General features: G+C 41.6%; 1 protein-coding gene across 4 annotated transcripts in view; it reads right to left on the reverse strand.

Annotated features, from left to right (window-relative positions):
* Kif16b (kinesin family member 16B) overlaps nt 1-21134 on the reverse strand; it is a 252088-nt gene that overhangs the window by 54440 nt on the left and 176514 nt on the right. For all 4 annotated transcript variants that reach the window (XM_050159551.1, XM_050159548.1, XM_050159549.1 and 1 more), the window contains one exon: nt 19205-19327. In XM_050159551.1, the coding sequence (XP_050015508.1) occupies nt 19205-19327 (123 nt within the window). The remainder of the gene's footprint in view (nt 1-19204; nt 19328-21134) is intronic.

Below are 21134 nucleotides of genomic sequence, written 5' to 3' on the forward strand. Positions count from 1 at the left end.
GGCAGCCTGGCTGGTCTGCTTTCCTGAAGATGGGGAGTGGGCAAGGCTGATACAAGCAGTAGAGAACAGGCGAACTCCTGGTCTTCGGTGGACAAGAACCAGGCATGTGAGAGAACTAAAGCAGAGTGGAGGCCTTTCAGCTTCCCACATACTGGTGGTGCAAGATGCCAGGAAAGCCAGAGGATTGCTGGAACCACGCCCATGCTGTGGGAGTAGGAAGAGAGAAGAGATCTCGGAGGCGAGGTGCGGTGTTGTTCTGTTGGGATGAGAAAGACACTGAAGGAAGTTCAAGTTTTGCCCATAACTCAGAAACCAGTTCCTCCCTCATGGGAAACATTTCCACTGGACCTCTTGGACACGTGGTGGAGCTCCTGCAAGATCTCTTAAGACTTCAGTATACATGAGGAACACCTGTCACCTCTGTTCTGCCTGCAAGTGACTCCTGCAGAATCACAGCCCTACCAGACCGTGAAGCCACCAGAAGGCACCACTAACACTATTGGTGGGCTCTGTTCCTCTGCACTATGGGTCCTGACCTCATTTTTCTACACCTTAGGCAGAAAACACACCAACCAGTTCAAACCAACTCTCTTGAGCACCAAGGTTTCCTGAGAAGCATGTCAATTCTCTTCTCGAACACACTGATGTATATCTCTCCAGTCGCATTATCCCCACAGTCATCTCAACAGTTCATCCGTCTGCCATCTTAAACTACAACTTTACCTACCTTCCTTCCCAGCTGACCATCCACACTGCCCCTTCCATTTAAGTAAACTTCTTTTTTTTTCTTTTTTTTTTTTTTATTTCTTTAGGACTTCATTTATTTGCTTATTTTTACTACTAATCTAAATACTCCACCCATTTTCAAATCTACTGTTGGACTTTGCCCACCCAATAAATTTACATATAATGTACAGAGAGGTAAGTTAAGTCCCTTGTAAAATCGTCTGCTTGTTAAGTGGCCTTGAAGCAAAGGTCAATAAGACAACATAAGGGGATCAAGGGGATTCGAATTGGAAAGGAAGAAGTTAAACTTTCGTTATTTGCAGATGATATGATAGTGTACATAAGTGACCCTCAAAACTCCACCAAGGAACTTTTACAGCTGATAAATACCTTTAGTAATGTGGCAGGATACAAGATCAACTCCAAAAAATCAGTCGCCCTCTTATACACAAAGGATATGGAAGCAGAGAGGGAAATCAGAGAAGCTTCACCTTTCACAATAGCCACAAACAATATAAAATATCTCGGGGTAACTCTAACCAAGGAAGTGAAAGATCTATTTGACAAGAACTTTAAAGCATTGAAGAAAGAAATAGATGAGGATACCAGAAAATGGAAGGACCTCCCTTGCTCTTGGATTGGGAGGATCAACATAGTAAAAATGGCAATTCTACCAAAGGCAATTTATAGATTCAATGCAATTCCCATCAAGGTCCCATCAAAATTCTTCACAGATCTTGAGAGGACAATAATCAATTTTATATGGAAAAATAAAAAACCCAGGATAGCCAAAACAATCCTATACAATAAAGGATCTTCTGGAGGCATTACCATCCCTGACTTCAAACTCTATCACAGAGCTACAGTAATGAAAACAGTGTGGTATTGGCATAAAAACAGAGAAGTCGACCAATGGAATCACATAGAAGACCCGGAATTTAATCCCCAAACCTATGAACACCTCATTTTCGACAAAGGAGCTAAAAGTATACAATGGAAGAAAGAAAGCATCTTCAACAAATGGTGCTGGCACAACTGGATGTCAACCTGTAGAAGATTGAAATTAGACCCATATCTATCACCTTGCACAAAACTCAAGTCCAAATGGATCAAAGACCTCAATATCAGTACGAACACACTGAACCTGATAGAAGAGAAAGTGGGAAGTACCCTACAACAGATGGGCACAGGAGATCGCTTCTTAAGTATAACCCCAGCAGCACAGACACTAAGGACAACATTGAATAAATGGGACCTACTAAAGCTGAGAAGCTTCTGTAAAGCAAAGGACACTGTCACTAAGACAAAAAGGCAACCTACTGACTGGGAGAAGATCTTCACCAACCCCGCAACAGACAAAGGTCTGATCTCCAAAATATATAGAGAACTCAAGAAACTAGACTCTAAAATGCTAATTAACCCAATTAAAAAATGGGGCACTGAACTGAACAGAGAATTCTCAAAAGAAGAAATTCAAATGGCCAAAAGACACCTAAGGTCATGCTCAACCTCATTAGCAATCAGGGAAATGCAAATCAAAACAACTTTGGGATATCATCTCACACCTGTCAGAATGGCTAAAATCAAAAGCACCGATAATAGCCTTTGCTGGAGAGGCTGTGGAGGAAGGGGTACCCTCATCCATTGCTGGTGGGAATGCAATCTTGTGCAACCACTTTGGAAATCAGTGTTTCGGTTTCTCAGGAAATTCGGGATCAACCTACCCCTGGACCCAGCAATACCACTCTTGGGAATATACCCAAGAGATGCCCTATCATATGACAAAAGCATTTGTTCAACTATGTTCATAGCAGCATTATTTGTAATAGCCAGAACCTGGAAACAACCTAGATGCCCTTCAATGGAAGAATGGATGAAGAAAGTGTGGAATATATATACATTAGAGTATTATGCTGCGGTAAAAAACAATGACTTCTCGAATTTTGCATGCAAATGGATGGAAATAGAAAACACTATCCTGAGCGAGGTAACCCAGACCCAAAAAGATGAACATGGGATGTATTCACTCATAATTGGTTTCTAGCCATAAATAAAGGTCACGGAGTGTATACCTGGTGAACCTAAAGAAGCTAAAGAAGAAGGTGAACCCAAGAAAAAACATATAGTTATCCTCTTGGCTAAGGGAAGTAGATAAAATTGCCGGGGACAAAAAAAGTAAACTTCTTTTTAAAAACTTACTTATGATACCAATCTATTTCTTCTTGCTTCCTCCTGAATCCACACTAAAATAGCATCCCACAAGGTCACCATTATCTCCATACTGCAAAACCCATGGGTTAAATTTTTTTTTTTTTTTTGAGACAGGGTTTCTCTGTAGCTTTGGAGCCTGTCCTGGAACTAGCTCTTGTAGACCAAGCTAGCCTTGAACTCAGAGATCCTCCCGTCTCTGCCTCCCGAGTACTGGGATAAAAGGCGTGCGCCATCACCACCCAGTTGCCATGGGTTACTTCTTGATCATGCTCTCACTGCACCTCTGGGAAGTGCCCTAGAAGAGCGGCCTCACTCCTCCTGCTCACATCTTCACCTGGCTACTCTTTTATCATTACACTTGTCTTTGCCGGGATTTCACATCTCCCTGACCTCTAAACATCAAATGCATGAGGGTTTCATCCTTGGACATGTTTTATTTTCTACCTGCGCTCTCTCCTTTAGTGACCTCATTGCTCAAATTTCCATTTGAGCTAGCACTCCCTGGATGCACATCTCCCTCTGCTGAACCTGGAGTTACATACCCTACTGCTTACATCAATGTCCAGCATGCAGCTCAAACTGAACAAGGTACAGTTACTGAAATGAATCATATTCAAACTTTATCCTCTCCCCCACTTCAGTTGATGTCATTCTGCTCATTCAGTCCCATGTCGTGGTGTCATCTTTAATGTCCTTTTCCTTGCACCTTACATGCAACCAGTCAGCAAACCCCTTATTTTAATTATTCGGAATATGAATCTGGCCTTTTCTCACCAATTCCACTATCTCTGTCTAACTATTCTCAACAGATCTTGGTGTTGGTCCCTTGATTGTGCTTATATCCCTTCTCATTGTGCCATTCTTTCTTTTGCCGAAAGGATCTTGCTAAACACTGATAGTTGAGGCCATTTCTTTGCTCAAATGGAACACGGCCCAAGACATCCTACTCCAGTGAGGTACAAGCTCGAGTTCTTTACCTTCCCTACAAGGGTCTCTATGCTCTGTCGTATCCTTGGCTCACCTGAAGCCTCTCCTGACTCCAGGTTCACCCAGAACATGCCAGATGTGTACACTGCAGGTGTGGCCTCGGAGGCTCTGTGTTTTGTTCTTTGAATTAGCAATACCTGAGTATGAAGCAAACATGGCATACAGTTATCCTGGTTTTGGGTTTCCTTCCCCACTAGAATGTGAGTTCCAGGAAGGCTGGTTTTTTACTCCTTTGGTCACATCCTTTAGAGGAGAATGGGACACACGGGAGGCCTCCTCAAGAACAGCTAGAAGACCGAGCCCTAAGACAGGCCTGTCTTTAATATCCTCTTGCTCTTAGAGACTTTAAAACAGAATTTATATTTAAAATTTCTCCAAGAAGAAAAGGACTTTTAAAAAAAAATCAAAGAAACTTACGGTGAGGCAAACTGGGCTCTGAGCCTAGGGCACTTTGGCCTATACTTTCTTCCTCTGTGGCTTTTACAGCTTGCTAATACCTAGTCACTGTCCAAAGTTTCTGGTGAGAGAAACAGCACAACTGTGGGTACCACTCTTCTTTCTCACAGCATCCCTGGGATAGTCCACCTCCTCTAATTGCATACTGCAAATACTGAGACAGCCACAGTGTACTGGGCATAGACTGGACAGTGAGATGGAAGAGGAAACTGTTAAGTCCCTTCCTAAGGCTACATCTCAAAGCATTCAGTTATACCCTTCTGGTTTTTCTTGGTATTGGTCCTGAATGCTTATAATGGGGGTAGAGTGCTTTTATGTGTGCACATGGAAAATAAAGGGGTAGACCAGTGTGGTAAGGACCATGCTCAGCTACATTTTCATATTCATACCAGGCTTCATGAGGTCATAATGGTACCGGTATCTGTGCTTGTTACCCAGTGACACCAGGATCCCTCTCACAGCAGAAATGCTAACAGAACTCAGATGCTGCAGGAACAGAGAGCTTGCTCAGCCTCACAGCCCCATTGTTTTAGTCGTTCCCACTGAACAAAGCAAATAGGGAAGATCATTATTGGCACATTCTGAGCAATAACTATTTTTTGCCCAATATCTAAGGATTTTAATAACCTGGTATACATGTGTCAATAATTTCTGTCATACTTAAGTTTGTTATCTCAAGCAATATGAATTAACTAGAAGCACAAGCCTTATTTGGAAACTTATTAGAAATGTATGTTCACAACTTCCACCCACACCTCTGCTTAGAACACAGCCACTGAATTCAACACCACTGCCCACAAGATTCTGATATAAGCATAGTCATGTCCCACCTCCCGTTCAGCACCTAACCCCTCAGCCAGGATCCAGAGACTCTTCTAGATAACTCTGTAACATCTCACAGAAGCTCCCAGTGCTGAGCAATGTCACCCCACAGAGAAGTTGTGAACACAAAATACGGCATTACTTATAAGGATCTTCTGAATGCCTCATGAGCCACACACACCTTTCTCTAACAGGAGGATTCGTCTGAGTTTCGTGGTGGGGTTTCCACTAAAATTACTCCCTCCATGGCATCCTCTCACTCTTTCTCCCCAGAGGAATCACTTAATCTCCCCCGAGGCTTGGTAACATTAGTTCACATCATGGTCAAAGCACACGTCACAAACACTTATTACACAATTGTGTCAAAATAAATAATTTATGCAATTAATGACATAGCTCTAGTCTACAAAATTTTAAGTCTTCTGAGGAAGTAAAATGTCTACCTTTGGAAGTATTTGGGGTGAGACAGAGACTCTCACTGCAAAAAACATACACCGGGCACCTACAAATTTTCATGAAATTATTTTACTTTTCAAATTAGGTGAGAACCCAGGCCTTGCAGATCCGTCAGAAGGCAGAAGAGGGGCTGTTGGAGCATTGCCTGTGGTGGCCCTGCTCTGGCTGGAGGTGTGGATCACTCAAAGATGTCTCTGGAGTAACCACAACAGCAGGCCTTTTGATTTTTAACTGCACCGAGAACACGGCAAATCCTCTGTATATTTCAAACACAAGTTGATAGGGCAGCATTCTGAGATTTTCAAAGTCTTTACCCTGAGAGTTTTATCTTTAGTGAGACTATAGACAAGGTCAGGAAAGGGTCAAGCTTCCCATCCCATATATTTAAGACCTGCTTTGTCTAGCAATATGTAAACAAGGTGGAGACAATGATGGTGTGGAATGACACCCATTAGCAATCATCTCAGAAAAGAGGAAGGCCCTGTGTGGCATTGTGTGACATTTCTGCATGAATATGGTCAAAGCTTTTCTCTCTCATGGAAACATACCATGCTGAGGGCTGGAGGCTTCCTCATGTGAAGTTTGGAAACAGACACAGAGAAATGCAAAAATACAAATTGAAGTCCCAGTTTGCTCTAAATTAAAACTCAGCATAGGACAGGATTTTGATCGTGAGGGGAGGACAGCAGATCAGCAAAACAAATAAGTCCGACGTAAGCAGTCAATTATTTCCTTTAGCATTGTGAAAGAAAAGCATCATTGTGGCATGCTTCTGAAGAGCAAATCGATCAATTCTCTCTCGCTGAATGGTTCTGTTGATACAAATCCATCTTTCCTGGGCTGTAAAATGATCAAGTGCATCTTAAACATGTCCTCAAGATGGACTGCATTTACTTACAAATAATTCTCAGCTGAGTGCTTCCCACAAGTTTATCTTGTATACATATTTTGCCGGGCTAGGGATTGTTGATTGTCATCAGCAGCATTTGCTGGTGTACAACCGCCTGCGTGAGGAGCAGCATCAAGAGCTTGTCACTCAAAGAAAAAGACTCTAACTAGCCCCCAATTAAGTAAGTTACCTGAAGGGATCTTTAATATACACATTAAGAATAACTCTCAAGCACTCGTGTGGGGACCTTAACTACATTCCCAACGTGTGGATGTGTACAACTGGAAAGACTAATGATTGCAGCTTCATTAACATGTCCCACCACAGAACAGGAGGCCAAGAAGCACTGTCTCAGCTTCTGGTCAAGATGGCCCATGCAGTATAGAAAGAAGTCATTGATTCTTATTTATATTTACTTTTATTTCATTCTTTTTATATTACTACTTCTATTGGTGGGATATAATGCATAATAAGTATAGTTAATGAATGGTATACTTTATGAAAAATAAAAATAGTCATATGAGCTATACCAGCTTAGTAATTTTTCTTATTAGGTACTTGTGATTACAAATATTTATATGTATTGGGAAATGTAGTTCAGTGGTAGATCATATACATAGCATGTGAAAATCTCTGGGTTCCATTTCCAGAACAGAAAAAAAAAATTTAGGTGCTATTAACTATTTTAAACTGAAGCCAGAAAATGATAAATTCATGAAGGTCTCATTATTCCCAAGATGACAGAATCTAATCCACTAATTAGACTCTATGTCTTATGTAAAACATGAATAAATTCTGAAAGTATGGATCTGTGGAGAAATACGCATCAGTGCATCAGCTTTAATTAAAATCTCTTCAGACAACTGCTGCAAAAAGAACTAGCCAAGAGTGTTAACTGAAGCCAACATCCCATTAAACACAGCAATGTCCTGCATTGAACACAGTCACTATCCCATTCCTCTTCCTTCACATCTACCTCCAGCATCACCAAATCTGTCAGCAAGGACCAAAACACCAATGTGTACTGATTTCCAGTGGGGACAAATGGCACAATGATGCTGAATCTGCTGGTTAGCATCCTGTTGGTCTCTTCTTTACAGAACCACCCACCTTGGAGGCCAGGGCTGGATTTGGGGCAGTTTTCCTGACTCCAGAGACCAGCACCTCAACATTCCTGGATCCCTCAGCCTAATAGTGGAACTCATCAGAATGATTCTCCACATTAGGAAGCCCATGGTGCTTCGCTTCTCAGCTTATAGCTAGAATGACCTACAGGCTATATCAGCTTGGCACACCACTCTACTTTTCCAATTACATTTTCTCTAATGAACATTTCAAATATTCTGGGTTTTCAGTCCCCACAATCACTTTTTTATGACCATCTAGAAGGACTGGATGCAATCAAGAACAATCCCCACAGCATCCTTCCAGTGTCTTTCAAAGCAATACTATGATACTCAGTCCTGAGCCACTTTCTGCCTTCTATACTTGGCATTCTCACGTTTGAGTGCCTCTCTAAGGTGAACCTCAAACTCTACTATATTCTATTACCAATATGTCACTTGTGCATCTCTGAGTTCAGTGTTCCCACTGCCTGAAACATCTTTCCTCTCCCTCCAGTCATCAAATGCCCTCATCCCTCTCAGAGGAACAACACCACGAGTCCACTGGATATCTTCCTGAGCACCTTCCATGAGCTTCTTATTTCTGTCATCTATTTCTATGCATGTTCATCCCCACACCCAGCTGCTGTGGTGCAAATCCTTTTCATCTTTTCTGCACATTTGTTTCTTAATGTATATAGGATGGTATGTGTGTTTATGTATATTACAAAACCACATAGATATAAAGTAAGTGGGTAATGGAATAGGGACAACTGTTTCTTCACTCAGTACACAGAGGTTCATTCCAATAAATCACATTTTGACTACACTTCTTAGTTCCTTTTCTTTCTGAAGGCAGTAGAATGACCTGCATCTTTGTCCTTTTCTGACTTATCCACAAATCAACTCTGTAGAGTTTTTGGTAAGTAGGCATTGGGAGAGATAAAAAAGAGGCCAAAGAATTTTAAAGCAAAGCGAAAAACAATATCATTTATCACATTTCTTTTGGAGAGAACGCTGCACTGATTTAAAAAAGACACATAAGTAAACGATTTGGATCAGGTGGGTATGAGGACCCTAAATGACACAGGAAGAATCCAAAGGTAATAATCTCTAAATGGCCTTTAAAAGGTGGAGTTAGTTAATTTCAGAGTCCTTGCCCCTAAGTAGCAAAGCCAAACCAGTGGGCAAGGGTTGCATTCCTTGGCTCAGTGAAGGACAGCAGTCTCCGCTGGAAGGGAAATTAAGAAGCAGTAAAAGCCTGTGCTGTGTTAAAATCATACTACTTGGTGGAGTCTGAACATTCTTTCCTTGCATGCAATGTAACACGTTTCTGGCTTCCCCATGCATACTCAGGGTTGTTCTTATTTCTCTGTCTAGTGAGCCTAAAGAAGAGGTGGTCTCTACAGCCCAGTAGGTATACACACAGGAGAGAGACAGTGCCAGCAGGCATCCAGGAGCTCTGGAGGCAAGCAGCAAACTGTCATGTATCTCATTTCAGACAGCATAAAGAAGCCCTGAACTGAGCGTGAAAAGCTTTCCCATAATAATGTGTCTTATGAGTGGGCAGCTGCAAAAATCCTATCTCAAGACACTTGAAGAAAGAGGCTTGGCCTCAGCAGAAGGGCCTGATCCCAAGTCACTATACTATGCAAGTAAAAAGGAGTCTAATTCCAATCCTACTGACGACAGCATGGGTGAGAAGCACCTGGAACTTGGAGACTGATGATTCCTGGATCAGAGTCACAGGCAGACTTTATATCCTTCTGCTTTTCATATGCTCCAGGAAAGAGCAGGAGGCCTTCTGCATAGAGGGGCTATGAACAAGTAGAGAACTTGCCTCAGAGACTTGAGTTTGGTCCAAATCTGTGGTACCGTGAAAATTACTTAAGAGCTATGTGCTGAATTAACAGCAAACTCTAGACAGCTATGAAGTGATCTAAAGAAAATGGGACTTTCTAGTTGGCCAAACCCAGTCTTCTTGAATAATCAGAAATAACTGCTTCATGGTTCAATTTCAGTGTCTTCAAAATAGGAGAAAATGCTGCTTGTTTTAGTATGCTTACCTTATATGGTGGGCTGAAAGCAAATTTGATAGAATGTATGAAGCCCTGGGTTTCAAACCCAAGGGCATTCCAGGTAGGTGAGGAATGGGGACATTACTCCACTTTAAAGGTACAGTAAAGGCCAAGGGTGACAGACTATGCACTATTTTTTTAAGTTACCTAGACACTGAGAGGCAACGTAGGGAGCAGGACATCACCATCACCAGAGAATGGAAAATGAAAAGCTATGGATGAGCAGACTTGGCCCCAACTTCAGCCTTAACTAGTTGTCTAATGTCAGCAGAATTCTTGCAGGCCTCAAGTTTTTCAGCTGCTAACACGAACTCATGAGAAACCAAAGGATGAAGGAGAATAACAGGAGGTCAAAAGCACAATGCTTGGGCCTCAGACACAGCTGCTCCTCTTTCAGTCCTGAACAAGATGTCTTCATCCAGCCTCTCCCCTCAAAACTTGGGGGATATGGAAGAAGCATACAGTTTGTAATAGCCAGAGCACATGGAAGCAGCACTTTCCAGATATAACAAGACCGAAGTACGTACAAACTCAGAGCTGTGGCACAAGACCTGCAGAGACTCACGCTAGCTGGGGTTGCAGCACAGAGCAGGGGAAGTGGACATGGGGCCCCACCCAACAAAGAAGCTATTGTAATTGACAGCTACTAGTAAAGGGAAAAGCTGTTTTCCATTGAGTATCACTGGGTACATCAATTACACCACAGGGCAGGCCCACGGCCGAGGATAATTTTTCTCATGAATTTTTGTTGATTTCACTTTGTTTTGGTATCTTTTCTCTTATTAGTCTTTTGCGTGTTTTGATTTTTAAAAGTTTGTTTTGAAAGAGAGAAAGAACATAAAGTTGGATGGGAAAGGAAGAGGGGGAGTGATGTGGGACTCCCCTCTGTATGCTGTGAATATCATTGGTTAATAAAGAAACTGGGGGGGGGTTGATAAAGTAGATAAGCAGGGAAAGCTAAACAGAATGCTGGGAGAAAGGAGGTGGAGTCAATAGAGAAGCCATGAAGCTACGGGAGACAGATGCCTGAAACTTTGCTGGTAGGCCATGACCATTGTGGTGATGCACAGATTAATGGAGATGGGTTAAATCAAGATGTAAGAGTTAGCAAATAAGAGCTCATGGGCCAAGCAGTGATTTAAATAATATAGTTTCTGTGTGATTATTTCAAGTCTCCATACAACAGGGGAAAGTTTAGGAAGAGTTGGGGAGGTAGTCAGGATCAAAAGGGATTGCATGAAGCATTTTCTTAATTAAACTTTTTTTTTAATCTGCTCTTTAAGAAATCCTTCTCTGATGCTCTGCTGACAGGTGAGTTTCCATGAGCAGCAGCTGCAAACCATCTGACTCTGTAACAACCATTCTAGGAGGAGAGAAAAAAATCACAACAGCTGGGAAGAAACAGGGACATGAACACATTCTTAAAACAAGCACTTGGGTGAGACTGAAATGCAAACCCTGAAGCTGTGGCCACATCTCTCCTATTCCTGAGACTCAGTCTCATTTCTTTCTCATCTTCCTTGAATATTTATTTTGTGGGAACAAACACAGGGGTCCTCGTGGAGACAACATCAAAGATAAGTTGCTTTGGAATGAAACCTGGAAAAAGGAAAACAATGTTTTTGTTGTTTTTTTGCTTGCTTGTTCTTTCTCTCAGACAAAATAGTCACGTGGTGAATGTGACTCTTCAAGATCTGATGTGATTGCCTTCGCTGCTATTCATGCTGTAAAATAGCACACACGCTGGGTCCTGGGTCTAGATGGCCGGGGCATGCGCAGTATTCCATTCGTCTTGGCTCTGCTAATCCCCACACAGGGAGATAATCTATCACATAACTAATAAGCACAGGCCCAGATGCCAACACACCACTCTTTCTGAACATTTATACTCTATCAAGTTGGGAGCAAGTACTTCTAAAAGATGTATGTGTGTGTGGTTTCTCTAATAGACTGGAATGGCTCTCATTTTTGTTCTGCCAAGTAGAGAGAGAGGTTTCTCTGACTGTAAAGGTAATTACTGCAACTTCTAAACTGCACATTTCCTGGGCATTTCTTCAGGATTCCTGTCAGGTCTGCCCACCACCAAACGCTCCGGCTTTGTCAGAGCTTTAACAGTAACTCCACTTTATAAAGTATGCAAGACTTAGTCAGAAATCAAGACAAAAAGTTCAAATGTATGTGAATGTGTGTGTGTACACACACATAACAGTAAATTCTGTAATGAGGCAAGGATTAGGAAGTGGCTATTCTGGCTAAGACAATACTAAAATATGTTCTCAACTTTAAAAACTGTCCAGGAATTATTGACATTTAAAAAGTGCATTAAAACAAGAAAGGGAATGAGTAGTTTTGTACATTTAGATACCATGAGGCATGTGGGGCCTGGGCCTGTTTACCAGCTGTATAGCCTTAGGCAAGTCACTCATGATTTCTTACTTTATGTAATGTAACAAATACCCTCATTTTGGAACTTTGTAGAAATGTCTGGCAAAATGCTTGGGGGCATAGAAGGTTCTGGGATAGATGTTAGCTTTCTTTTTTTCATGAGGAGCTGCAAAGTCAATGGCATACAGAGAAGCAAGTTGGGAGAGTCCTGGGGTGGTTAGGTAAACGACAGCAGATAACAAGGAGTCATCCTTATAAATTGAGAACATTTGGCCATGTGGATGGATGATGCTCACAAGAAAGGTTAAACATATTGCTGGAACAAGCTAGAAGCTACAGGGATATGTGAGGATCTCATACATCAGAAAGGTCTGGGTTCACGTGACTCAAGAGCACTGCTGCCATGAATGGTCTACATAGCTGTGCTGGGCAACTTCCTAAGCATCATGCTTTCTCCCTGCCACTGCGTCCTGCTGCTGCTTCTCATCTCCTTCCAAGCCATCAATTAGAAGACAGAACAAAAGGAGGCAGGATTCTAGGGCAACCGATGGAGTCTGCTTCCCCGAGTTAAAAAAAAAAATCACCTAACTGGAAAGATTTGGACGTTTTGTGTTTGAGGTACTTGATGCTGTGGTGTGCAAGTAGACGAGAGAGCTTGTCAAAAGGGCTAACCTGCATCTGTGTGAGAATGGGCATGGCATGTGTGCTGCTCACCAGAGAACAGTGAGAGGTTGGCCAACTCAGTAAGCTCCCCAGAGGACAGAGAGAACAAGGACTTCTATTATCAGAGGGCTGGAGAGTGCCTAGGTCCTGACATCATGCGGGAAGTCAGCCTAGACATGTGTTTCTGTAGAAATAGGAGCGGCGGGGCTGCGTCCCCAGCACCCCAGCCGCCTGCTAGCTTATGCCCGAAATAACAACACACAAACTGTATTCATTTAAAGACTGCTTGGCCCATTTCTATCTAGCCTCTTCTAGGCTAATTCTCACATATTAATTTAGCCCATTTCTAATAATGTGTGTAAGCACCCCAAGGTGCGCTTACCAGGAAGATTCTAGCCTACGTCCATCCTGGGTCGGAGTTGCCTGGGAGAGCAGAGCCTGGCATCTCTGCTCCAGAGAGCAGAGCTGGAGTCTGTCTGAGGAGTCTTACCTCACTTCCTCTTCCTCCTGTTTACTCCTCCCACCTATGTTTTAACCTATCAGGGCAAGCAGTTTCTTTATTTAATTAACCAATGAAATCAACAGATTGATATATGACACTCCCACATCATGTTTCTATGTGAACAAGTGTCTAAAGAAAATGAAGCTAACCTAGGTGCTGCAGACTGCCCAATGCCAGGGCCTTGTGTGCCCATCAGAAGGCAGGCAGAAGGGCTGAAGTGTGATTGCATCCTCAGGCTTAACACGGGAGGCTCCATCCTTGCACTCTCCTTGAATGGTTATGAGCAAGCCGGCTGCAATGTGACCCCTGTGTGCAAATGGAACTTGTGGGGTGCTATTTACAAAGGGCACTCAACATTCTAACTTGAAAAATACAACAGCAGAAAGGGTTTTAAATCACACCCATAGTTTTGAGCATCACAGTGTGTCACTTGCTGAGTTATCCCTATTGGATGACTATTCCAGTCAGGCACACGAGGGGTTCCTAAGATTATCTAAGATCAGCAATGTCTAATCAGCTGAAACCCCCAGAAGACCTGAAATAAATGGGACAATGGCATTTGGGGGGAACTGACTAAGTTGTGGCATGGAAGCAGAGTGGACATTGGGTTATGGACGAAGATGGAGAGAACAGACTGCAAAGGGCCATTCCAGAAATAAGTGGGACAGTGACTTACAGGATCAACAGAAATTCAAGAAACAGAAAGACCAAACATACACCAGCATTGGCTCATTTCTTTATACTGCTGTGTTGAAATGTACATTAAAATACAGGGAATTTAAAATGTCATTACTTCTAAGACAAATGAGTATGACATCCTCTGTTAGTCTTAACTACAGACTTCCCTGGCTGGGGTTTGTATCATGTTGAAATGTAATTTTAAAGTTAAATTTCACCCACTCTGATCCCAGCTAACTGAAAATAGCAAGCATGATTCAAGGTAACTGACTCCTTTGTATCAATCACTGCAAAGCTTTGAAAGAGTTTGGGGTAACAGCTATAGTTTAGGGAGTGGCATTACTGAAGGAACTGTGATTGGGGGCAAGCAGGGACCTTAAAGATACATATTCTTGACCAGCAGGTGACACTCTACTCAAAGAGGAGCCAGGCTGGCCAACCTTGAACCTCCTGTTTCTCCATGACACCTGTCAGTCAAGAAGTCTTCTTTATGTACTGAGGATCCAGTTACAGGAATATGTGCTTTTAGAGGACTCCTTGAAAGTGGAACTCCAATGAAACAGAACTGACATTCTGACTCAAAGTTCCTAAGCAGGTGCCTTCCAAAGATTAGTAATGAGTGTGGGATACATCATGGAGAGGCCAACTTTATGTGTTCTCAAGAAAGAACAGACTAGTTTCTTGAGTTCTTTATATATTTTGGAGATCAGACCGTTGTCAGTTGTGGGGTTGGTGAAGATCTTCTCCCAGTAAGTGGGTTGCCTTTTTGTCTTAGTGACAGTGTCCTTTACAGAAGCTTCTCAGTTTCAGGAGGTCCCATTTATTCAATGTTGTCCTTAACGTCTGTGCTGCTGGGGTTATACATAGGAAGTGGTCTCCTGTGCCCATGTGTTGTAGAGTACTTCCCACTTTCTCTTCTATCAGGTTCAGTGTGTCTGGACTGATATTGAGGTCTTTAATCCATTTGGACTTGAGTTTTGTGCATGGTGATAGATAAAAAGTATGGGATAAAACCGGACTTGCTGAACATAGCGGACAATGAGGACTACTGAGAACTCAAGAACAATGGCACTGGGTTTTGATCCTACTGCACGTACTGGCTTTGTGGGAGCCTAGGCAGTTTGGATGCTCACCTAACTAGACCTGGAAGGAGGTGGGTGGTCCTTGGACTTACCACAGGGCAGGGAACCCTGAATGCTATTTGGGCTGATGAGGGAGGGAGACTTGATTGGGGGAGGGGGAGGGAAATAGGAAGCGGTGGAGAGGAGGAGGCAGAAATCTTTAATAAATAAATAAATAAATAAATAAAAAAGAAAGAAAGAAAGAACAGGAAATCAAGCAGCAATAAGAGGAATACCCAATTTGAGTATGTCCACACAGTGAGCTGCTATTCATCTGAAGAGTTGATAACCACTTAACACATCTTGGGATGAAGCTCCAAAAGTAGGCCCTGCTAAAGCAGTCAGACCCAAAAAGTAATGAGGCTCACGGAACCCCTCCCACAGTGTGTATATTTTGCTTCATATACATGAAGCCTCCACAAAATAGTTTGAAGAAATTAAATGAGACTGAAATCCAAACATATCTACTTACCGATTCTCAGCTTTCCCAGTAAACAAGCTTGGTTTCGTCCTCTCAAAAAAAGCATGTACAAAATAGTTTTTTTTTTCATTAAATCTCTAGTTTAAGGAAAAGAAAGTCCTTTGGGACCCACAGGTGTTGAGATGAGGAGTATTCGGGCATCCCCTAACCTTTACTGTATCCCAGCACACTCTTCATTAGTTCACTTTACAGGTACCCGCAGGGAGCTGATGCATTTTAAAGACTATCAAATCCTACCTGATGAAGGGAGGGCTGAACTCACTGGAGGAGCAAGGATAGAGGAGGGTAAGAGGAGGATGCCAGGGGCCAAGGCTGGCATGGCTCAAGCATTCACACACGTAAACTCATGCTGCCTTCAGCAACTACACAGGCGGTGTTTATTTCTTACTTGATGGAAGCAGCATACCGAGTATTTTTTATAATTGCTCTCTTCTCAGGCATTCAAGTCAAGACTTGTAGTTATTTGCATACTTTAAAAATAATTGGTGAAATGGCCAGTGACCAGCAGCAAGATATGCTCTAAAAAAGGGTCCCACAGCAGCAGGATCAACCCCTGAGGGCTTGCCATGCACACACAGCCCTAGAGGGCCTTGGATACCATTGGGAGATAGAGGTGAAAATGAAAACAAACTTTGAAAAAGAAGCAGCAATGATTGTTCTAAAGTATAAACAATAATAATTTATAGATGCACATTAAGACCAAGTTTTTCTTATAACAACCTAAAACTAAAGAGAATTGTCCTTTATCAAAAATCAAATTAATAGCCTTTGTTTTCTTAAAGCCACTTTTTCACCAAGATAATTTAAGAGTAGCACAGTATCATCAGGTGTGAGACTAGATTAGATAATATGGCATGCGCATGACATACTTGATAAGTGATAGAAAAAGTTGTAGACTTTGAAAAAGTTCTAAATAGTAGTTTGCTTCAACATCAGATTTTCAATGTAAATTTTTATAAAGAAAAACTTAAAATCATTTTTAAAAACTCTGAATGTTATTTACATTATTTTTCTCTCATGGGCACCCACAGAATTAATAATATGTTTCCAATAAAGAAAGTCTACAGAGATTTTAGCAACAAGTATAAGACAGCTGAGGTTCTGTTCCAATACTGGCAACTGGTAGACTTAGTTTCTGAGTTTTCTTTATGCATCAGGATACTTCAGGGAACACCCAACCAGAAACAAAGCAATCAAAACCCCAAGCTTCATAAAGACATAGTTGCACATGAACAATCACCAAGGGGCTCTAAAGATAGCAGCCCATGCATTCCCCAGGCCTGTCCGTTTTTATTTAACTTTAGTAACAAATACACACAACACTCAGGAAGTATCAGACATCCTCTGAGGTAAGTTTGAAGTGCAAAGTCATCTGCTCCTCACAACCCAGTTGGTTGGGTTTTATTGTCCACATTATACAGATGATGGGATCTGAGGTGACAAAATTCCTGCCTGACACACTGACACACACAGAGCTACTCCAGGAGCTGTCTGTGCCTTTGCCTGCAGCTTGTCTCTTCTTTGCTTTGTTTGGAGAGGTTTCTTTCTAGTACCAGGTCTGAAGGCCCTTTTCACAGTGTCCTCATTGGAGTGCAGGCCTGACTTGGTGCCTGTGCAGGCATCAGAAGGCCTTCCTAACAGAGAAGGTACCGAAGGAGGCAGAGCTACTGCTGACTTTCGTCACTGGCTTTGCCATGGGAGTTAGATTTCATCCACTGAAGGAAGTCTGATCCTGAGAAGCTTCTGGCATCCTCTGTTTTGCTTTCTCTAACTTTCTCCAGCAGTTGCATCTTCACAGTCTGGGTCAGATCTGCATACTAACTGGGCTACTATCTATTTAAAACTTTGACCTAAACGGACCCAGTTTTTAAAAAGAGTAGTTCCCTTTACTTGAGCATGGGGCCAATAAATAGTTAACTTTTATTAATATGCTCATCAGTAAGGTAAAGCACAGACATGGACCAACTTAAAGCAGTGCATGTTTTCACTTCTGCAACTTCTTGACTTTGGTGAATTATAATTCTGAGCAGGAGAAAACCAATTCAGAATCCAAAATATGGAAACATTATAAATCACTTGAAGTTATTTTTGTATATGTGTATGCCATTACACATGTTAAAAAGAGAACTCACAAACATATACAATATGGAATGGTGAGAAAAATAAAGAGGATCTGAGCAGAAATTGGGCATTATTGGTTCAGGGGTAATAAGAAACAATAGAGAAAAAGACATACTTAACCCCTTAACACAACACCACAAAGCCAATCAGGAAAGCTAAAACCATCACCATGCTGGCCCCATGCTTTTTCAACTTAAACCTCAAATAAGTAAATCATGCCCCATTTATATGTTTTAGTAAAGAAAAACTCAGTACATAGAAAGAAGCATTGAAAACCTTGACTAATAAGAAATTATTTATATTATTTTTCTGGGAAGACTGAAAACTGTGTGCCTGATAGGATGGATCTCCCAGAGCACAGGGGCTCCCTCAGGACACCTCAGGTGCAAGGCAGGTGGTAAGGCCGGCTCTTTCCCCTCTTTCCTACCTGCTTCTCCCTCAGGAGCTCCCTGGCTAGGAGATGTTCTCTGGACAGACAAGCTTCTCTGATACATGACCTTTGGAGACCACTTACTGTTGCTTTCCCTCATTTTGCTAAGCAGGAAACTGAGCCTCTGAGAAGATCAAAAACTGTCTAGGTTATCAAGCAAACCACAACAGAATCAAAGTCTATAGAACTCAGTGTTCAGACCGGCAGGCCAGTGTTTATCCAATGCAAAGTACTTTCAAGGCCACCCTCATGAATCCACACACCAATACTACAGAGGACTTCATTACATTAACATCTTCCTTGCCCATCCTTGAAGGAAGAAAATGTGATTAATTGCTAATTCCCTGAGGAGGAGGGGATGGCAGGCAGCAACATTTAACTAAGTATTATGAGTCAGTGGAAATAAATTTAAAAATAAGATGAAGTCATTATTTTGGAAAGCTCATCTCTTTCTTTAAAAGAGTCATATAAATAAAATACCTAAAATGGTTAAGGAAACTTTTAATATTAAGAACATACACACACAAACACACATACAGAGCAATAGTGATAATGACATTAGTTATGATAATTTATTATTAACTACATCTTAGCCACTTGGCACAAGACTTTACATGAAATAATATTCCTATTATTAGATATTACTGTTTTTATAGATGTGATAATTTGAGCCAAAGCCCATGCCGTGTGTGGGGTGTCAACTGTTCTGTTTTGTCCTAGGATGTGTGTGTATGCGTGTAGGTGTGTGAGTCTGTGTGTGTATATATGCGCGTGTGCGCATGAGCACACGTGTACAATGAGTGAATGTTGATTTTCTATAGCTAAATTCAGGAAAATTCTAGAACCTTGGTATGGCTGGGATGACACCCTCTGCCCCACTAGCAGGGTGTGTCTCTCTGCCTCCTGATATGATCCTATCATTACAGGCCACTCCACCTTACCTTGTGCTGTGGTCTAGTGCGTCACAGACTGGATTAAAGAAGCATATGACCAATGTCTTACAAAATAACATTCATAAGTAACTTCATGCTCAGAGGAAGCACTGCACAGCTTCCAACCTCTGTTCTTCTAGAGGGGTGAAGAAGGAACACTTACCTTGACTTCAAACTCGAAGTGTTCATCCTTCCCTTGACCACACAGGACATAGCGGGGAATACTAATCTTAATGGGGTCCTTCAGGTCGTCTGGATTTGCTCCCAGAGAACGAGAATACATCCGCTATCAAAGGCACATCAGACAAGGAGAACAAAGAGAATGTAGCATCACTGCGCTGTGGCCAAAACCCTGCTTGCACAGAAGAGACAAAACGCGACTCGAGTAGAGAAAGGAGCATGAAACCAGTCTAGTTTATTTAGAGAAAAGGCAGCTTTCTTTGAAAAAGACATGCTAAGCCTCTCTCCTAACAAAAGACCATTTTTGTAGATATACCACTCCAGAAAGTTAGGGTAAAGACACTTCAAAATGTTGTTTGGCTTTGAAGTTTCTTCAAATTTATAAGATCAAGTAAAAATAGGGACAGATTACACTTTCTAACTAAAAAAAATCAGTTTCTTTTTTTTGCAAAGTCTTTATCAACTGAACATTTTTTTCCTTCATATATTTGACTGCTGCTCATAAAGCTGTAGATCCTGGAGATGTTAAAATTCAATTCATCTTTAACATTTGGCCATTTCTATAATGAAGTTACTCTAGTATGTAAACCACAATTAAGACAAATCCCAAGTCTTTCCTTTAGGCTCCATTTGATTGATAATTGTCTTGGCTGACAAGTATTTATGTTCTGGATGGCAGGAAGCCAGAGGGGTCACAGGAAGATGCAGTATAACAAATTAATTTTCAAAATGAGGAAGACATCTCTGAATATTCATAATTTACACTAACCCAGAGCTTTAGAAAACATAAGACAATATGTTTTTGAAGTGGTAGCAGTAAAAGAAAATAATTAATTAGAATCACACTTATAGCTACATTTGCCGAATGCTCACCATATACTGTGGGTGTGCTAGCCAGTTTCATACATTAATCCTATCAATCCGCATCTCTCCACGGGGGCTAACCATTATGAAGCCTATCTATCAAAAGAGAAAGGGGGCAAGTTCGCTCTAGGAGGCAAGTGAGCTGATAACCCAGGGTATGAGCATCACACGGGTACACTATTCCCATACAGGGTTTTAAAGAGAGGCCCTCCATCTAAGATAAATGGGCTAATGAGTACATCACATATGCACAGGTTAAGGTGTTGGAAACTCCACAAATATGCAATAAAGTTGAATTTTTTGACGAAAAAGAAACCAATAGGCAATATATAACCTATTCACCAGGGAAAAAGGGGGATCTGGGGTCCAGGCAGGCACTCACAGGTTTGGCACTACCTGGCTGCCTCTGTAACAACACAGACCACTGGATGTCAGAGGTGGGCAATTTCTGACTGTAGCTTCTAATCTAGCCGGCAGAGTCAATATTCAGCACTGTTTGAAGTTACCAAAGTCGTTTTTTTAAAAATTATTTTTATTGAGCTATATATTTTTCTCTGCTCCCTTCTGTTTTCTCCCCTCCGTTCTATTCTCTCCCATGGTCCTCTTGCTTCCAATTTGTTCAGAAGATCTTGTATTTTTCTATGTTCCATGTAGTTTAGAATCATGTATGTCTCTTTTAAGGTCCTCATTGATGTCTAGGTTCTCTGGGATTGTGATTTGTAGGCTAGTTTTCTTTGCTTTATGTCTAAAAGCCACTTATGAGTGAGTACATATATTTGTCTTTCTGGGTCTGGGTTACCTCACTCAATAAGTTACCAAAGTCTTCTTCCCCTAGTGGTTGGTCATCCACAAGCGTCACCGTTTGCCACATGGTATATCTAATAAGCTGTCACTGATGTCAAATGATCAGAAGTGTTTTCCAACATGAACTCTGCTAACCCTTTGACTCACTGACAGTACTCGCCCAAATGACTTTAAATATAGATCTTCTCTGACATGTTATACTTTTATAAATTTACAGCCGCAAAGAGGAAAGAATAATTTAGTTG

Source organism: Alexandromys fortis, unplaced genomic scaffold (assembly GCF_014885135.2).
Source record: "Alexandromys fortis isolate MF-2015 unplaced genomic scaffold, M_Fortis_MF-2015_v1.1 scaffold_115, whole genome shotgun sequence".
Lineage (NCBI taxonomy): Eukaryota > Metazoa > Chordata > Mammalia > Rodentia > Cricetidae > Alexandromys > Alexandromys fortis.